The 16,592-nt window shown below is 44.6% G+C and overlaps 1 protein-coding gene across 1 annotated transcript in view; it reads right to left on the reverse strand.

The window, feature by feature from the left end:
- The window catches only part of dcc (DCC netrin 1 receptor), a 368,503-nt gene that overhangs the window by 73,231 nt on the left and 278,680 nt on the right, over positions 1 to 16,592 (reverse strand). Inside the window, exons 17-21 of the mRNA XM_052100624.1 lie at positions 10,801 to 11,039; positions 8,390 to 8,528; positions 6,324 to 6,431; positions 5,071 to 5,265; positions 3,279 to 3,311 (exon numbers count right to left, since the gene is read on the reverse strand). Of these exons, the coding sequence (XP_051956584.1) occupies positions 3,279 to 3,311; positions 5,071 to 5,265; positions 6,324 to 6,431; positions 8,390 to 8,528; positions 10,801 to 11,039 (714 nt within the window). The remainder of the gene's footprint in view (positions 1 to 3,278; positions 3,312 to 5,070; positions 5,266 to 6,323; positions 6,432 to 8,389; positions 8,529 to 10,800; positions 11,040 to 16,592) is intronic.

Raw genomic sequence — 16,592 nt, forward strand, 5'->3', positions numbered from 1 at the left:
GTCAGATCATCTGTCGTCATGGTCTCCTGATTGGTGGAGCTCTACAGAGAAACGCTGGAGCTCTGTCAGAGTGACCATCGGGATCTTGGTCACCTCCCTGACTAAGGCCCTTCTTCCCCGATCGCTCAGTTTGGCCGGGCGGCCATCTCTAGAAAGAGTCCCGTTGGTTCCAAACTTCTTCCATTTACAGATGATGGAGGCCACTGTACTCATTGGGACCTTTAATGCAGCAGACATGTTTCTGTACCCTTCAAGGATACAATTCTGTCTACAGACAATTCCTTGGACTTCATGGCTTGGTTTGTGCTCTGACATGCACTGTTAACTGTGGGACCTTATATAGACAGGTGTGTGCCTTTCCAAATCATGTCCAATCAACTGAATTTACCACAGGTGGACTCCAATCAAGTTGTAGAAACATCTCTAGGATGATCAGTGGAAACAGGATGCACCTGAGCTCAATTTTCATTTGTGGGCGGCTGTGGCTCAGTTGGTAGAGCAGGTCAGCCACTAATCACAGGTTTGGTGGTTTGATTCCCGGCCCACACAACTCCACATGCCGAAGTGTCCTTGGGTAAGACACTGAACCCCAAGTTGCTCCCAATGGCAGACTAACACCTTACATAGCAGCTCTGCCATCATTGGTGTGTGTGTGTGAGTCTGTGTGTGGGTGAATGTGTGTATGGGACACAGTGTAAAGTGCTTTGAATACCGTTAAGTTTAAAAAGGCGTGTGTGTGTGTGTGTTTTGTAAGTGGAGCAGGACCCACGAGCTACAGGAACTTGTCAAATGTCTGTCACATCAATCTCACGGTTTCTCCCCGACACTGTTTACCTTGATTTATAGTCAGTGAAACGCACACACATTGTGCTCTCATTCATTGGATGTAATTGATTGTGTGTGTGTGTGTGTGTGTGTGTGTGTGTGTGTTCTTTGTAAATGTAGACTTGAGGGGAAACACTACAGTTTATTGCAACATTTAGAGAATAAACTCTACTTCAGCTTAATTGTAATTTCATTTTGACACAGTGACAGACGTTCATGTGAACCCAGACGCGTAACACAAGCTGGGTTTCAATCGAACTCTAAATTGAATGTGCATTTCTTAAAATTAGACTAAAGACATCATGCACATTATGTTGATGGAGCAGGTAAATAACCCTCTGCTTCGGAGAGAGTTTAGTTGCAGGACTATTAAATGCTGTCAGGAGATGTTGCATAATGAGGGCTGAAATGGCTGCGATGCCCATACACTGCCAGCCTCCGCATACCTGGGATCGCCAGCTCTCAAAACTGTTCTGGCGGACTGTGAGGACCAGCTGTGGATTAAACACTTCAGAATGTCAAGCGCTATGTTTGAAAACTTGAGTGCGAAGGTCTATCCTTTCGATGGGCGCATCACATCATGCTACATCCACACTCATAACACGTGCACGAATGGTCAAATCTGGTTCGTTTCGGTGGTTCGAAGCAGCTCGTCTGCAAAAGCCATTCACACAGGTGTCGGACAGCTGCCTGTAAATCTCTCTCTCTGTCGCACTGCCGTCTTCGGTCGGCCTTTATCCCTCTCTGAGGCTTGATTAGCCTGATTAGGGGCCAGGTGTGTAGGATCATGACCCGGCCCCGCCCTTCATCCTGCCACATTCCTCCCTCATTCTCTTAGGCCGGGGACCCCCCGGCATGACGTACGCCCCCCTCCCACTTTCCCTGGGGAGGGGCGTGCCTTCCGCCCCGTCTGCCAGCAGGTCATCCCCGTCTACCTGGATGAGGGAGTGGACATGGGGAGGGAAACCGAAAAAATGTGGCACCTACATGACATAACGCCGACTGATTGTGCCAAATAGATTTTTTTCAAGAACTCACTCGCCAGTTCTCTGATACGCCGTAGCTTGGTCCTCGGCCACTCCTCCACCCTCTAATGGACGGCAGCCGCGCCTCTCCGGGCGGTTCGGAGGCAGTCGTCCAGCCCCTGCGTTCTCGGGAAACAGAAGGTGTCTTCACCACCCCTGGCAGCGGTTCTTCTGCTCCAGGCGGTTGGCCAGGAACCCCTCCCCGCTAGCGGTCGGTGATCTCAGACCCCGCAGCATTTCAGCGGATGGCAGCGGTTCTTCCGCTCCAGGCGGTTGGCCAGGAGCCCCTCCCCGCCACATTTCAGCGGCTGTTCCTTCGCTCTCAGGCGGCCAGGCTCCTCTGTCCCCTGGCAGGTGGCCGCGGCTGCCCATTGGGGTGGATGGTAGCGGCGAGGACTCTACTACGGCGCATCCCTCCTCCTTCCCGGATTTCAGCACCAGTGTAAAGGGATAAATGGAAAGGAGGAGGCAAAACACACACACTGGTGATGGACAGCTGTCTCTCTGTCCCACTGCAGTCTCCGGTCGGCCTTTATCCCTCTTGAGGGCTAATTAGCCTGATTAGGGGACGGGTCGTGATGCTACACACATCATGCCGCCCTCCGCCCTGCCACAGATGCTTAGATAAAATACATCCAATTGCAACAATACTTGCTTGGAAAATAAATTATTAAGAGAAAGAGCGATTTCAGGTTTGGGTTTCAAATCTGTATGCACCGTTCGGGTTGGGTAGGGTCATGTCACACAGTCTCTGGTACGGTCGGTACGGCTTTGTTCAGCTAGTGCGTTAAATCCGTTTCCTCTAGAAAAACACACTGTATGTGAATGATGAATTGAGCAGACAGATGGTAAATTACAGGTTTAGCCGAGAGACGTGTGGAATATCATGTTTGCTTATGCAGATATAGAAAAAGTTTAATCGTCTCTTTTTTCCATTCCTGATATATTTGCCCAAGATGTCGACATAAAGTCCTTTAAAACACTTGTCGTGCTGTGACTCGTCTTAATTAATGCCGAACCGAACGGATGAACTCTCATTAAGATGCAGGATCTCTGTGTCTCTCTCCAGAACACACAGAAGGACTTCTTAACAAACCCAATTTCCAGCGGAGCTCTTCCAGAGTGGAATTATCAGCCGGCAGGATTCATTAAGAGACTCGTCCGTCTGCAGTCGTTTTGTTCAGGGGAATTTGTGTAACGGACTGAGAGATGAAGATTGGAACGGGGAGTTTCTAAGAAAGCAATTATTTGTGTTTCCAACAGCAGACGAGGTGTGTGAAACACACACACACACACACACACACACACACACACACACTCACACACTCACACACACTGTCTGTGCATTTCAGCGGATGGTGTGTTTGTGTGAGAGACTGATTGAGATGTTGTGTGTTGATTCTCTGCAGTGTGAGATGTTCTGCTCACCTTGATCATTCGCCATCTTGTCAGGATGCTCAACTGAAAAACATCACGATGGAGAAACATCATGAAAGAGAAAGAGAGAGAGAGAGTTGACTGTATAATCCACACAATAATAAACACACAACAACAGTCCTACAAACTTCATATCTAACATCTTACATACACATCATGGCCAGATATTTTCTTTCTTTTCTTGTCATTTGTTACAATTTCAGACAAATATAAATGGAATGTAGCGAATGCAAACGGAACCACACAAACGTTTAAAAGCGTTTACACCTCTCATCCACACTAGAACCATGACTTTAAAGAATAGTGTGTGTTTATGTGTCTATACTGCAACAGCGCTGAAGGGTCAAAGGTCAAACCTGCCTGCTGTTCAGTACAACAGTACACCTCAGAGACCCAAACAAGCAACTCTACATCCTACACAAGAAGCAGTGATTCATTCACTCCTCAACATCTGTTACTCTTGTGAGTATGTGTGAGTGTGTGTGTGTGTGTGTGTGTGTGTGTATGTGTGTGTGTGAGAGAGTGTGTGTGTGTGTGAGGGAGAGTGTGAGTTTAGGTCTATGTTTTAACCCTGTAATGATGAAGATTTATGATTTGTCCACTCACCCTTCAACACAAATGAATAGATCATAATTACTGTGAAACATCACACATCAGGGTTGCTAAAACATGCTAAAAACGTGCTAGCAACATGCTAACACGTGCTAGCATCGCCTAGTGAAGTGCTAAAACATGCTAAAAACGTGTTAGCATCATGCTAAAACATGCTAGCATCGCTTAGCGAAATGTTAAAACATGCTAAAAACGTGCTAGCAACATGTTAACACATGCTAAAAACGTGCTAACAACATGCTAACACATGCTAGCATCTCCTAGAGAAGTGCTAAAACATGCTAAAAACGTGCTAGCGTCATGCTAACACATGCTAGCATCGCCTAGCGAAGTGTTAAAACATGCTAAAAACGTGTTAGCATCATGCTAACACATGTTAGCATCGGCTAGCGAAGAGTTAAAACATGTTAAAAACGTGTTAACATCATGCTAACACATGCTAGCATCGCCTAGCGAAGTGATAAAACATGCTAAAAACGTGTTAGAATTATACTAACACATGTTAGCATCGCCTAGCGAAGTTCTAAAACATGCTAAAAATGCGGTAGCATCATGCTAAAACATGTTAGCATCGCCTAACCAAGTGTTAAAACATGCTAAAAACGTGTTAGCATCATGCTAACACATGCTAGCATCGCCTAGCAAAGTGCTAAAACATGCTAAAAACGTGCTAGCATCATGCTAACACAAACATAACACAAACATGCTACCATCATGAAAAACACATGCCAGCAACATTCTATGACCATTATTTTAGTGCTTAGCAACAAGTTATAAAATGTTATTTGACGAGTTTTGCCATGGCAAGCACCACTCACATTTTCTTCAGGAAATGTACCTATCTAGTTATTATTATTATTCACTCTCTCTCTCTCTTGCTTGGAGAAGACGTAATAAAAAAGTGCAAGCGATTTCAGTCTTAAAATATGATTAAAAAATGTATTATGTGTTCATTATTTATTGTATATGTAGCAAGTGTTTCTCTTTACTTGGCTGACTATCTTGTCCATGACAGCCCTGTAAAAGAGATGTTTCATCTCAGAGAGACTTCTTTTATGGCTTAAATACAACTTTAATAATAAGAATAATAATGTAAACAATAATATGGCCAATTTGAGCTCATTGAAACACTCATATCGGTTGATCTCTAAGTGTTATGTTGCCCTCTGACCTTTAGACGTCCTGTACTGCACGGGGTCTGACAGCTGCCCCACACCTTTAGCATTCTTGGCCTGGATACGGAAGAAGTACACAGTGTCCAGATTCAGATCCATGACCTGATGAGTGAGACGGTCTCCACTGATGGGCTCCATCACCCAATCATCGATCGGCATGTTCTTATCCAGAGTGTAATACACAATATAACCTGAGAGAGAGAGAGAGAGAGAGAGAGAGAGAGAGAGAGAGAGAGAGAGAGAGAGAGTTAAAGCAGTACTGAGGTTGGGTGTTTCCAAAAATACTTTTTAGGCTTTTAAGTCATTTAAATGCTAATGTCCTTTTAAAACTCTAGAAGATTTTTTTTTCTAGATGAAAACAGACCAAAAATACACACACACACACTCACACACACATACATACACACTCACACACACACACACACACATACATACATACACACTCACACACACACACACGCACACACACACACACATACATACATACACACTCACACACGCACACACACACACACACACATACATACATACACACTCACACACACACACACGCACACACACACACACACACATACATACACACTCACACACACACACACACACACACACACACACACACACACACACACACACACACACACACACGCACACACACACACACACACACTCTCATACACACACACACACACTCTCTCACACACACTCTCATACACACACACACACACACTCTCTCACACACACACACACACACACACACACACTCACACACACACACACACACTCTCTCACACACACACACACACACACACACACTCACACACACACACACACACACACTCTCTCACATACATACATACATACACACACACACACACATACATACACACTCACACTCTCTCACACACACACACACACACACTCACACACACACACACATACATACATACACACTCACACACACACTCTCACACACACACACACACATACATACATACATACACACTCACACATACACACACACACACACACCCTCACACACTCTCTCACACACACACACACACACACACTCACACTCACACACACATACATACATACATACACACTCACACACATACACACATACATACACACTCACACACACACTCACACACACACACACATACATACATACACACTCACACACACACATAAATACACACTCACACACAATCACACACACTCACACACACACACTTACACACACACTCACCTGTGATTCGTCCGTTGGCCTCCAGTGGTGGCTGCCAGCTAATGAGAATGGCTCGTGGGCGTCCCTCTCGGCCAATCACAGTCAGGTCCTTTGGGGCGGAGCTCGGTGCTAACCAATAGAAAAAGCCCAAAAGGTCAGGTTTACCGAACGGAAAGTATTCTAGTAAGCTTACTATATAATGAACATTGTATACACTGTATAATACCTATTAGTTCAAAACAATACTCCAGCATGCTACATTGTTGTCACATGACCTCATCCTGTCACATGGTATGCTATTCCAAATACAGCATAGCTTGTGGCCTTTATTCTTCCACTTCACATTAATATAAAACTTGAATTAATTAGAGCTTAACATTAAGCCACATGTAAGCAGAACACTCAGACAAGGCTGTAAATTAAGCGTTACCGACAGCAACAATTGCATTTAAAGCAATTCGTGACGCTGATGTGACTCTCACGTTTGGTTCTCTCTCACTATAATTACCTTTAAAGCAATTCCTTAATCAAATATCACATTAAGAACAAAAGAGAATAAACATAGATAGTAATTAAGCATCTCGATATTTGGCTCTTTGTGCCCTTCAGTGTAAAAACATCCATTACTGACTGAATAAAAGACTAAATGTGTAGTGATAAATGATTACAATATTACTGTATTAAAGAGCACACATTAACTGTAAATAAACATATATGTGTCTGGGTGCTTTTACCAAAATCTAATACCATGAAATTAATAATAAATGTATATATAATGTCACAATATAGTTACAGTATCTGGAACTTCAACTTAAGGTTTTATATTAAATAAGCATGTTGTAATGCCTCTTTTCTTCCTCATGATGTCATCATCTATTTAGTGAAGTGCACCAGTCCCTCCTGCAGCACCCCCACAACATGATGCTGCACCCCCATGCTTCACTGTTGGGATGCTGTTCTTCACCCTTTTATCCTCCAAACATAACGATGGTCATTATGGCCAAACAGTTCAATATGTGTTTCATCAGACCAGAGGACATTTCTCCTAAAGTCAGATCTTTGTCCCCATGTGCACTTGCAAACTGTAGTCTGGCTTGTTTATGGTGGTTTTGGAGCAGCGGCTTCTTCCTTGCTGAGCCTTTCAGGTGATGTCCATATAGGACTGGTGTTGCTGTGGATCTAGATACTCGTCCACCTGTTTCCTCCAGCATCTTCACAAGGTCCTTTGCTGTTGTTCTGGGATTGATTTGCACTTTTCACACAAACTACGTTCATCTCTAGGAGACAGAATGCGTCTCCTTCCTGAGCGATGTGATGACTGTGTGGTCACATGGTGTTTATACTTGTGTACTATTGTTTGTACAGATGAACGTGGCACCTTCAGGTGTTTGGAAATTGCTCCCAAGGATGAATCAGACTTGTGGAGGTCTACAAATGTTTTTCTGAGGTCTTGTCTGATTTCTTTAGATTTCCCCATGATGTCAAGCAAAGAGACACTGAGTTTGAAGGCCTTAAAATACATCCACAGGTACACCTCCAATTCAGCACACCTCCTATCAGAAGCTAATTGGCTAAAGGCTTGATGTCATTTTCTGGAATTTTCCAAGCTGCTTAAAGGCACAGTTAACTTAGTGTATGTAAACTTCTGACCCACTGGAATTGTGATTATAGTCAATTAAAAGTGACACAATCGGTCTGTAAACCATTGTTGGAAAAATGACTCGTGTCATGCACAAAGTAGACGTCCTAAACGACTCGCCAAAACTATAGTGTGCTAATATGAAATCTGTGGAGTGGTTACAAGATTTTTTTAATGACTCCAACCTAAGTGGATGTAAACTTCTGACTTCAACTGTAGATCTATTACTAAAATCAGTTGACTTCAGCACCTCTTCTTGCATTATATGCCAAAAATGGGGGAAAAAAACATTTTTATAATTTAAATAATTAAATATATCTCAATATCCATCTTTCATATGGTATAAACATTCCAGTCTGGTATAAACATACACATATACACACTGCTTTTGCATGACAAGTAGAATAGAGTGTGTTTTACATATGATTACATGCATGTGTGTGTGTACCTGCTTCATATGTGGTGGCGTGTGCTGTCATACTCCATGTGCTGGTCTTGCGGCCTTTTGTTACCATGACAGAGAATTCATACATGGTGTTTGGCTTCAGACCGCTGACTGTGTGACTTAGAGCTGTTGTGTCAGCCGACTAGAAACCAAAACAACAACAATACACACACAATCACACACTTTTGTTACTTTCATGTGGAACTACTGCAAATGGGTCATTCCAACTCAACCAGACGTCCCTTGCTAAACAATTCCTTTTTACTTTTCATTTCACTGGTAAAAGATAAACATAAATGATGATGAAAGCCAAAATATTGATATTTACAGAATAATCCATTATTTTGTACAGTGGGGGTCAAAATGACAATTTTCAGCCTATAATTTTGGAGGAAAAGTACAGGTCAAAAAAGTAACTTTAGAAAGGTGTCAGCATCTTTATTTTATTTTTACACACAGATTGGTGGATACATTTTTAAAATCAGTTGACTCCAGCACCCCTTGTTGTATTATACGCAATGGTGAGAGTTCAAAAATGGGAAAAAAACACTTTGTGTAATTTTTCCAAAACGGCAATGCATATAACTCACGCATAATTAAAGATATCTCAATATCCTTTTATATTGTGGTTCAGGACAAACCTTCCTTCTTGTATCCTCAAGCCTTTGGCCCAATATGGTAAAATCCCAGAGATATGGGGCACTCAATGTGCCTTCATCTGAACATTTAAAAAAAAATGTTATGGTCAAAAATCACACTGTGAAAAACACTGTGTCCCATTCACACACTCACTCACACTCGCGCACACACACGCACACACACACACACACACACACACACAAACACACACTCACACACCCCAATGATGTCAGAGCTGCATGTAAGGTGTTAGTCTGCCATTGGGAGCAACTTGGGGTTCAGTGTCTTGCCCAAGGCCACTTCAGCACGTGGAGTCATGTGGGCCAGGAAATGAACCGCCAACCCGGTTGGATGGATATTTTGGCTTTTATCATCATTTACGCATATTTTTCTTCAGAAAAAGTTTTCACACAATTGAAAATTTTAGCTGGGGAATTTTCAAAAATGTGTTTGATTAGACATGGAATAACCCAAATAAAACTGCACATTACATCACAGGAACTCTGAATGATGTCACACTTCACACAGTTTTAGTAAAACATTCAAATATATCTCCAATGGGGTATCTGTGTATCTCAGAGAGTATTGACACCGACTACCACACCAGGAGTTGTGAGTTTGAATCCAGGGCGTGCTGAATGACTCCATCTGGGTCTCCTTAGCAACCAAATTGGTCCGGTTGCTAGGGAGGGTAGAGTCACATGGGGTAACCAAATTGGCCCGGTTGCTAGCGAGGGTAGAGTCACATGGGGTAACCAAATTGGCCTGGTTGCTAGGGAGGGTAGAGTCACATGGGGTAACCAAATTGGCCTGGTTGCTAGGGAGGGTAGAGTCACATGGGGTAAACAAATTGGCCCGGTTGCTAGCGAGGGTAGAGTCACATGGGGTAACCAAATTGGTCCGGTTGCTAGGGAGGGTAGAGTCACATGGGGTAACCAAATTGGCCCGGTTGCTAGGGAGGGTAGAGTCACATGGGGTAACCAAATTGGCCCGGTTGCTAGGGAGGGTAGAGTCACATGGGATAACCAAATTTTCCCGGTTGCTAGGGAGGGTAGAGTCACATGGGGTAACCAAATTGGCCCGGTTGCTAGGGAGGGTAGAGTCACATGGGGTAACCAAATTGGCCCGGTTGCTAGAGAGGGTAGAGTCACATGGGGTAACCTCCTCGTGGTCACTATAATGTGGTTCTCGCTCTCGGTGGGGCGTGTGGCGTGTTGTGCGTGGATGCCGCGGAGAATAGCATGAAGCCTCCACACGTGCTACGTCTTCATGGCAACGCGCTCAACAAGTGATAAGATGCGCGGATTGACGGTCTCAGCCGCGGAGGCAACTGAGATTCGTCCTCCACCACCCGGATTGAGGCGAGTCACTACACCACCACGAGGACTTTGGGAATTGGGCGTTCCAGATTGGGGAGAAATTTCCAATAAAAAAATCTCCAATATGACACAAACATGAATATCAACCAGTAAACTACATTTACATCCTATATCTCCTATAAACCACACTGTAAAATACTGTGGTGGTACAGTGATGGTATCCAATGGTAATAGTATGTTGCATTGATTACTATATACTGTATATATATATATATATATATATATATATATATATATATATATATATATATATATATATACACACATGGTATTCTCATGGTAATCCAAAGGTACTTCAAAAAAGAAAAGGAAAAATACCATTGTACATTGTACATGTAAGAGAACAGTCATCAATGGTACAATCGGAGGTACAATCAGAGATCGTCCCATGGTCACCTTGAATTTTCCGCTAGTGGAGTGGCTGGTCTTCCACTTGACGGAGTAATACCGCACTTCAGGGGACTTCTGGTTCTTTGGAATGGAGTTATCAGCCCAGCTGACCCGCACAGAGTCTGAGGTGAGAGCCACGGCCTGCACACCTACAGGAGGAATCATGGGCGTGGCGGCGTCTGGGATGGAGGTGGGGAATTTATCAAACAGATGGAACAAATCATCATCGGATGGATCAGAGGGGTCTGGCGCCACACACACACACACACACACACACACACACATGTATGTGTGACATGGGAATTTATGTTTATGCATTTTGTGTGCATGCCAGCAAAATCATAAGCAATCATGCAGCAAAGATGAGAGTGGAAAAGGAAGTAAAATGGAGTGACAGAGAAAAAAGAGAACGTTAAGTGCACTAGCCAACACACACTGTGAGAGTGCACTAGATAGTGACACAGACAGATACAAACAGCACTAGCAGAGTGAACCTCTCCAAACCTGCCAAAAACACGTGACTACCAAATAAATGCACAGTTTGACCTGAGAGATGCAGAAAGAGAGAGAGAGTCAGAAAAGACTAACAGATAATGTAGTCGGCTTCATCAGCTGTAGACAAACACATATATAAGCCTTTTATTCTATCAGTATGAGACAGAAACAGACATTGATCAGGTGAGAATACATCATCCATTATACTGTCACGGAAATAAATGTGTTTGAATGATCTGTACATACTTTCACTTTGAGATTTGTTGGTCTTTCTTGATATTAGGCCTTAATATATTGTTGAAAGACAGTGAGCACGGTAATGTGTACAGAGGTGTAGTTATGTTTATATTCAGGCTGTGGATGCTTTTTATTTCCCCAATTTGTAATGGCCAATTTCCAATGCGCTCCGAGTCCTCGTGGTGGCGTAGTGACTCAATCCGGGTGGCGGAGGACGAATCCCAGTTGCCGGCGCGTCTGAGACCGTCAATCCGCGTGTCTGACCACGTGACTTGTTGAGCGCGTTACCATGGAGACGTAGCGCGTGTGGATGCTTCACGCTATTCTCCGCGGCATCCACGCACAACTCACCACACACCCCACCGAGAGCGAGAACCACATTATAGCGACCACGAGGAGGTTACCCCATGTGACTCTACCCTCCCTAGCAACCAGGCCAATATGGTTGCTAAGGAGACCTGACTGGAGTCACTCAGCACGCGCCCCACCGAGAACGAGAATCACATTATAGCGACCATGAGGAGGTTACCCCATGTGACTCTACCCTCCCTAGTAACAGGGCCAATTTGGTTGCTAAGGAGACCTGACTGGAGTCACTCAGCACGCGCCCCACCGAGAGCGAGAACCACATTATAGCGACCACGAGGAGGTTACCCCATGTGACTCAATCCTCCCTAGCAACCGGGCCAATTTGGTTGCTCAGGAGACCTGACTGGAGTCACACAGCACGCGCCCCACCGAGAGCGAGAACCATATTATAGCGACCACGAGGAGGTTACCCCATGTGACTCAACCCTCCCTAGCAACCGGGCCAATTTGGTTGCTAAAGAGACCTGGCTTGAGTCACTCAGCACGCCCTGAATTCAAACTCCCAAGACCCCGGCTGTAAATGCTGATACCACTATAAGTTCTCTCCTTAAATAACCTAACCTTGATACGACCCTTCTCTCCAATTTTAGACCTACTTCTAAAAGACTTTTATCTCAAAAATCTCAGAGAAAGCAGAACTTGTCCAATAACATGTTTGAAGTATTCCAGTCCGGTTTTAGAACTCAATCAGCCCTTTTAAACGCTTTTAACCAACTGTTGATTCTGGGAATTCTGCGGTTTTGGTGCTATTAGATCTTAGCGCAGCCTTTGATACCGGTGGATCATGGCGTCCTTATTGCACGCCTTGAGCAGCGCGCAGGCATCCGTGTTAACGCAGAAGCTGGTTATATCTTATCTTTCAAGCAGAAGCTTTTCCGTTTCTTTAGGTGAACTTTCATCTGTCTCAGCCCCTCTCACCTGTGGCGTTCCTCAAGGATCTATTCTGGCTCCTGTATTGTTTTGACTTTATGTGCTTCCTTTAGGAAGTGTGCTTAAGAAACATGGGGGAATCTTTTCATTGTTATGCAGATGATACACAAATTAAGTAAGTACTTACCTTTGAAAATAAATGACGGTAATACTCTAGAACCTTTGCTGGCCTGTCTAGAGGATCTAAAGCTGAGATAATTACGTTTGGTCCCTCTGATTGTGCTAGGCCCGACCTATGTTAATTTGGGACAGTTCTCTCCTTTCCTCAAACTGTTCGTGAAAAATCTTGGCTTTGTTTGTGATGAGCCCTGAAGTGGCATTCATGCATTTATTGTTGCCCGTCTGGATTACTGTAACTCCCTTTATGTAGGTATTAGCCAGCAGCAAGAATGCGGACGGGTGCTCGCAAGCGGGCCATATTTCTCCGATTTTACATTCTCTTCACTGGCTCCCTGTTCAATATATAATCGATTATAAATGAATGCTTTTTGTTTTTAAATCTCTCAATGGATTAGTGCCCTACACACAAATCCCCAAAGATCTCTTTGATCATCAGATCTGAAGCTTTTGACAGTTCCTAGATTTAGACTAAAGACGAGGCGACCAAAGCTTTGCTGTAGTGGCCCTTAAACTTTGGAACAACTTACCAAATTATATAAGAACTGCTTTAATAATATCTGATTTTAAAACTAAGCTGAAAACATATTTGTTTACCCTGGCATTTAACCAACCTTAGAGGAGGTGTGTTGTATTTGTTGTGTGTTTCAGTTGTTTTAAACTGTGTTCTATAAATTAAACACTGTTCAACACTTCAAATCTAAATAAAACACAAACAAATTTGAGCATGACAACAAGATGTTAAATGGTTAAATGAAACACTGAGGTGTGTGTGTGTGCCTATCAATCAAACAGAGCGGGAGGACAAAATCAGGGCTGTTGTGGGGTAAATCAGGGCTGTTCTGGGGTAAATCAGGGCTGTTGTGTGGTAATTCAGGGTGTTGTGTGGTAAATCAGGTCTGTTCTTGGGGTAAATCAGGGTGTTGTGTGGTAAATCAGGGCTGTTCTGGGGTAAATCAGAGCTGTTGTGTGGTAATTCAGGGTGTTGTGGTGTAAATCAGGGTGTTGTGGGGTAATTCAGGGTGTTGTGGTGTACATCAGGGTGTTCTGAGGTAATTCAGGGTGTTGTGTGGTAAATCAGGGCTGTTCTGGGGTAATTCAGGGTGTTGTGTGGTAAATCACGGCTGTTCTGGGGTAAATCAGGGCTGTTGTGGGGTAAATCAGGGTGTTGTGTGGTAATTCAGGGCTGTTGTGGGGTAAATCAGGGCTGTTCTGGGGTAAATCAGGGCTGTTCTGGTGTAAATCAGGGTGTTGTGTGGTAAATCACGGCTGTTCTGGGGTAAATCAGGGCTGTTGTGGGGTAAATCAGGGTGTTGTGTGGTAATTCAGGGCTGTTGTGGGGTAAATCAGGGCTGTTCTGGGGTAAATCAGGGCTGTTGTGTGGTAATTCAGGGTGTTGTGGTGTAAATTAGGGTGTTGTGGGGTAAATCAGGGTGTTGTGGGGTAATTCAGGGTGTTGTGTGGTAATTTAGGGTGTTGTGGTGTAAATCAGGGTGTTGTGGGGTAATTCAGGGTGTTGTGGTGTAAATCAGGGTGTTGTGGGGTAATTCAGGGTGTTGTGTGGTAAATCAGGGGTGTTGTGGGGTAATTCAGGGTGTTGTGTGGTAAATCAGGGCTGTTCAGGGGTAAATCAGGGTGTTGTGTGGTAAATCATGGCTGTTCTGGGGTAAATCAGGGTGTTGTGTGGTAAATCAGGGCTGTTCTGGGGTAAATCAGGGCTGTTGTGTGGTAATTCAGGGTGTTGTGGTGTAAATCAGGGTGTTGTGGGGTAAATCAGGGTGTTGTGGGGTAATTCAGGGTGTTGTGTGGTAAATCAGGGCTTTTCTGGGGTAATTCAGGGTGTTGTGTGGTAAATCAGGGCTTTTCTGGGGTAAATCAGGGTGTTGTGTGGTAAATCAGGGCTGTTCCGGGGTAAATCAGGGCTGTTGTGGGGTAATTCAGGGTGTTGTGGTGTAAATCAGGGCTGTTCTGGGGTAAATCAGGGTGTTGTGGGGTAATTCAGGGTGTTGTGGTGTAAATCAGGGTGTTGTGTGGTAAATCAGGGCTGTTCTGGGGTAATTCAGGGCTGTTGTAGGGTAAATCAGGGTGTTGTGTGGTAAATCAGGGTGTTGTGGTGTAAATCAGGGCTGTTCTGGGGTAAATCAGGGCTGTTGTGGGGTAATTCAGGGTGTTGTGGTGTAAATCAGGGCTGTTCTGGGGTAAATCAGGGTGTTGTGGGGTAATTCAGGGTGTTATGGTGTAAATCAGGGTGTTGTGTGGTAAATAAGGGCTGTTCTGGGGTAAATCAGGGCTGTTGTGTGGTAATTCAGGGTGTTGTGGTGTAAATCAGGGTGTTGTGGGGTAATTCAGGCTGTTCTGGGGTAATTCAGGGCTGTTGTGTGGTAAATCAGGGCTGTTCTGGGGTAATTCAGGGCTGTTGTGGGGTAAATCAGGGTGTTGTGTGGTAAATCAGGGTGTTGTGGTGTAAATCAGGGTGTTGTGGGGTAATTCAGGGTGTTATGGGGTAATTCAGGGTGTTGTGTGGTAAATCAGGGCTGTTCTGGGGTAAATCAGGGTGTTGTGTGGTAATTCAGGGTGTTGTGTGGTAAATCAGGGCTGTTCTGGGGTAAATCAGGGTGTTGTGTGGTAAATCAGGGCTGTTCTGGGGTAAATCAGGGCTGTTGTGGGGTAATTCAGGGTGTTGTGTGGTAAATCGGGGCTGTTCTGGGGTAAATCAGGGTGTTGTGGGGTAATTCAGGGTGTTGTGTGGTAAATCAGGGCTGTTCTGTGGTAAATCAGGGTGTTGTGTGGTAAATCAGGGCTGTTGTGGGGTAAATCAGGGTGTTGTGTGGTAAATCAGGGCTGTTCCGGGGTAAATCAGGGTGTTGTGTGGTAAATCAGGGCTGTTGTGGGGTAAATCAGGGTGTTGTGTGGTAAATCAGGGCTGTTCCGGGGTAAATCAGGGCTGTTGTGGGGTAAATCAGGGCTGTTGTGGGGTAAATCAGGGTGTTGTGGGGTAATTTAGGGTGTTGTGTGGTAAATCAGGGCTGTTCTGGGGTAAATCAGGGTGTTGTGTGGTAAATCAGGGCTGTTCTGGGGTAAATCAGGGCTGTTGTGGGGTAAATCAGGGCTGTTGTGGGGTAAATCAGGGTGTTGTGGGGTAATTTAGGGTGTTGTGTGGTAAATCAGGGCTGTTCTGGGGTAAATCAGGGTGTTGTGTGGTAAATCAGGGCTGTTCTGGGGTAAATCAGGGCTGTTGTGGGGTAATTCAGGGTGTTGTGTGGTAAATCGGGGCTGTTCTGGGGTAAATCAGGGTGTTGTGGGGTAATTCAGGGTGTTGTGTGGTAAATCAGGGCTGTTCTGTGGTAAATCAGGGTGTTGTGTGGTAAATCAGGGCTGTTGTGGGGTAAATCAGGGTGTTGTGTGGTAAATCAGGGCTGTTCCGGGGTAAATCAGGGTGTTGTGTGGTAAATCAGGGCTGTTGTGGGGTAAATCAGGGTGTTGTGTGGTAAATCAGGGCTGTTCCGGGGTAAATCAGGGTGTTGTGTGGTAAATCAGGGCTGTTCCGGGGTAAATCAGGGCTGTTGTGGGGTAAATCAGGGCTGTTGTGGGGTAAATCAGGGTGTTGTGGGGTAATTTAGGGTGTTGTGTGGTAAATCAGGGCTGTTCTG

The sequence above is a fragment of the Xyrauchen texanus genome, chromosome 3, assembly GCF_025860055.1.
Source record: "Xyrauchen texanus isolate HMW12.3.18 chromosome 3, RBS_HiC_50CHRs, whole genome shotgun sequence".
Taxonomy (NCBI): Eukaryota; Metazoa; Chordata; class Actinopteri; order Cypriniformes; family Catostomidae; genus Xyrauchen; species Xyrauchen texanus.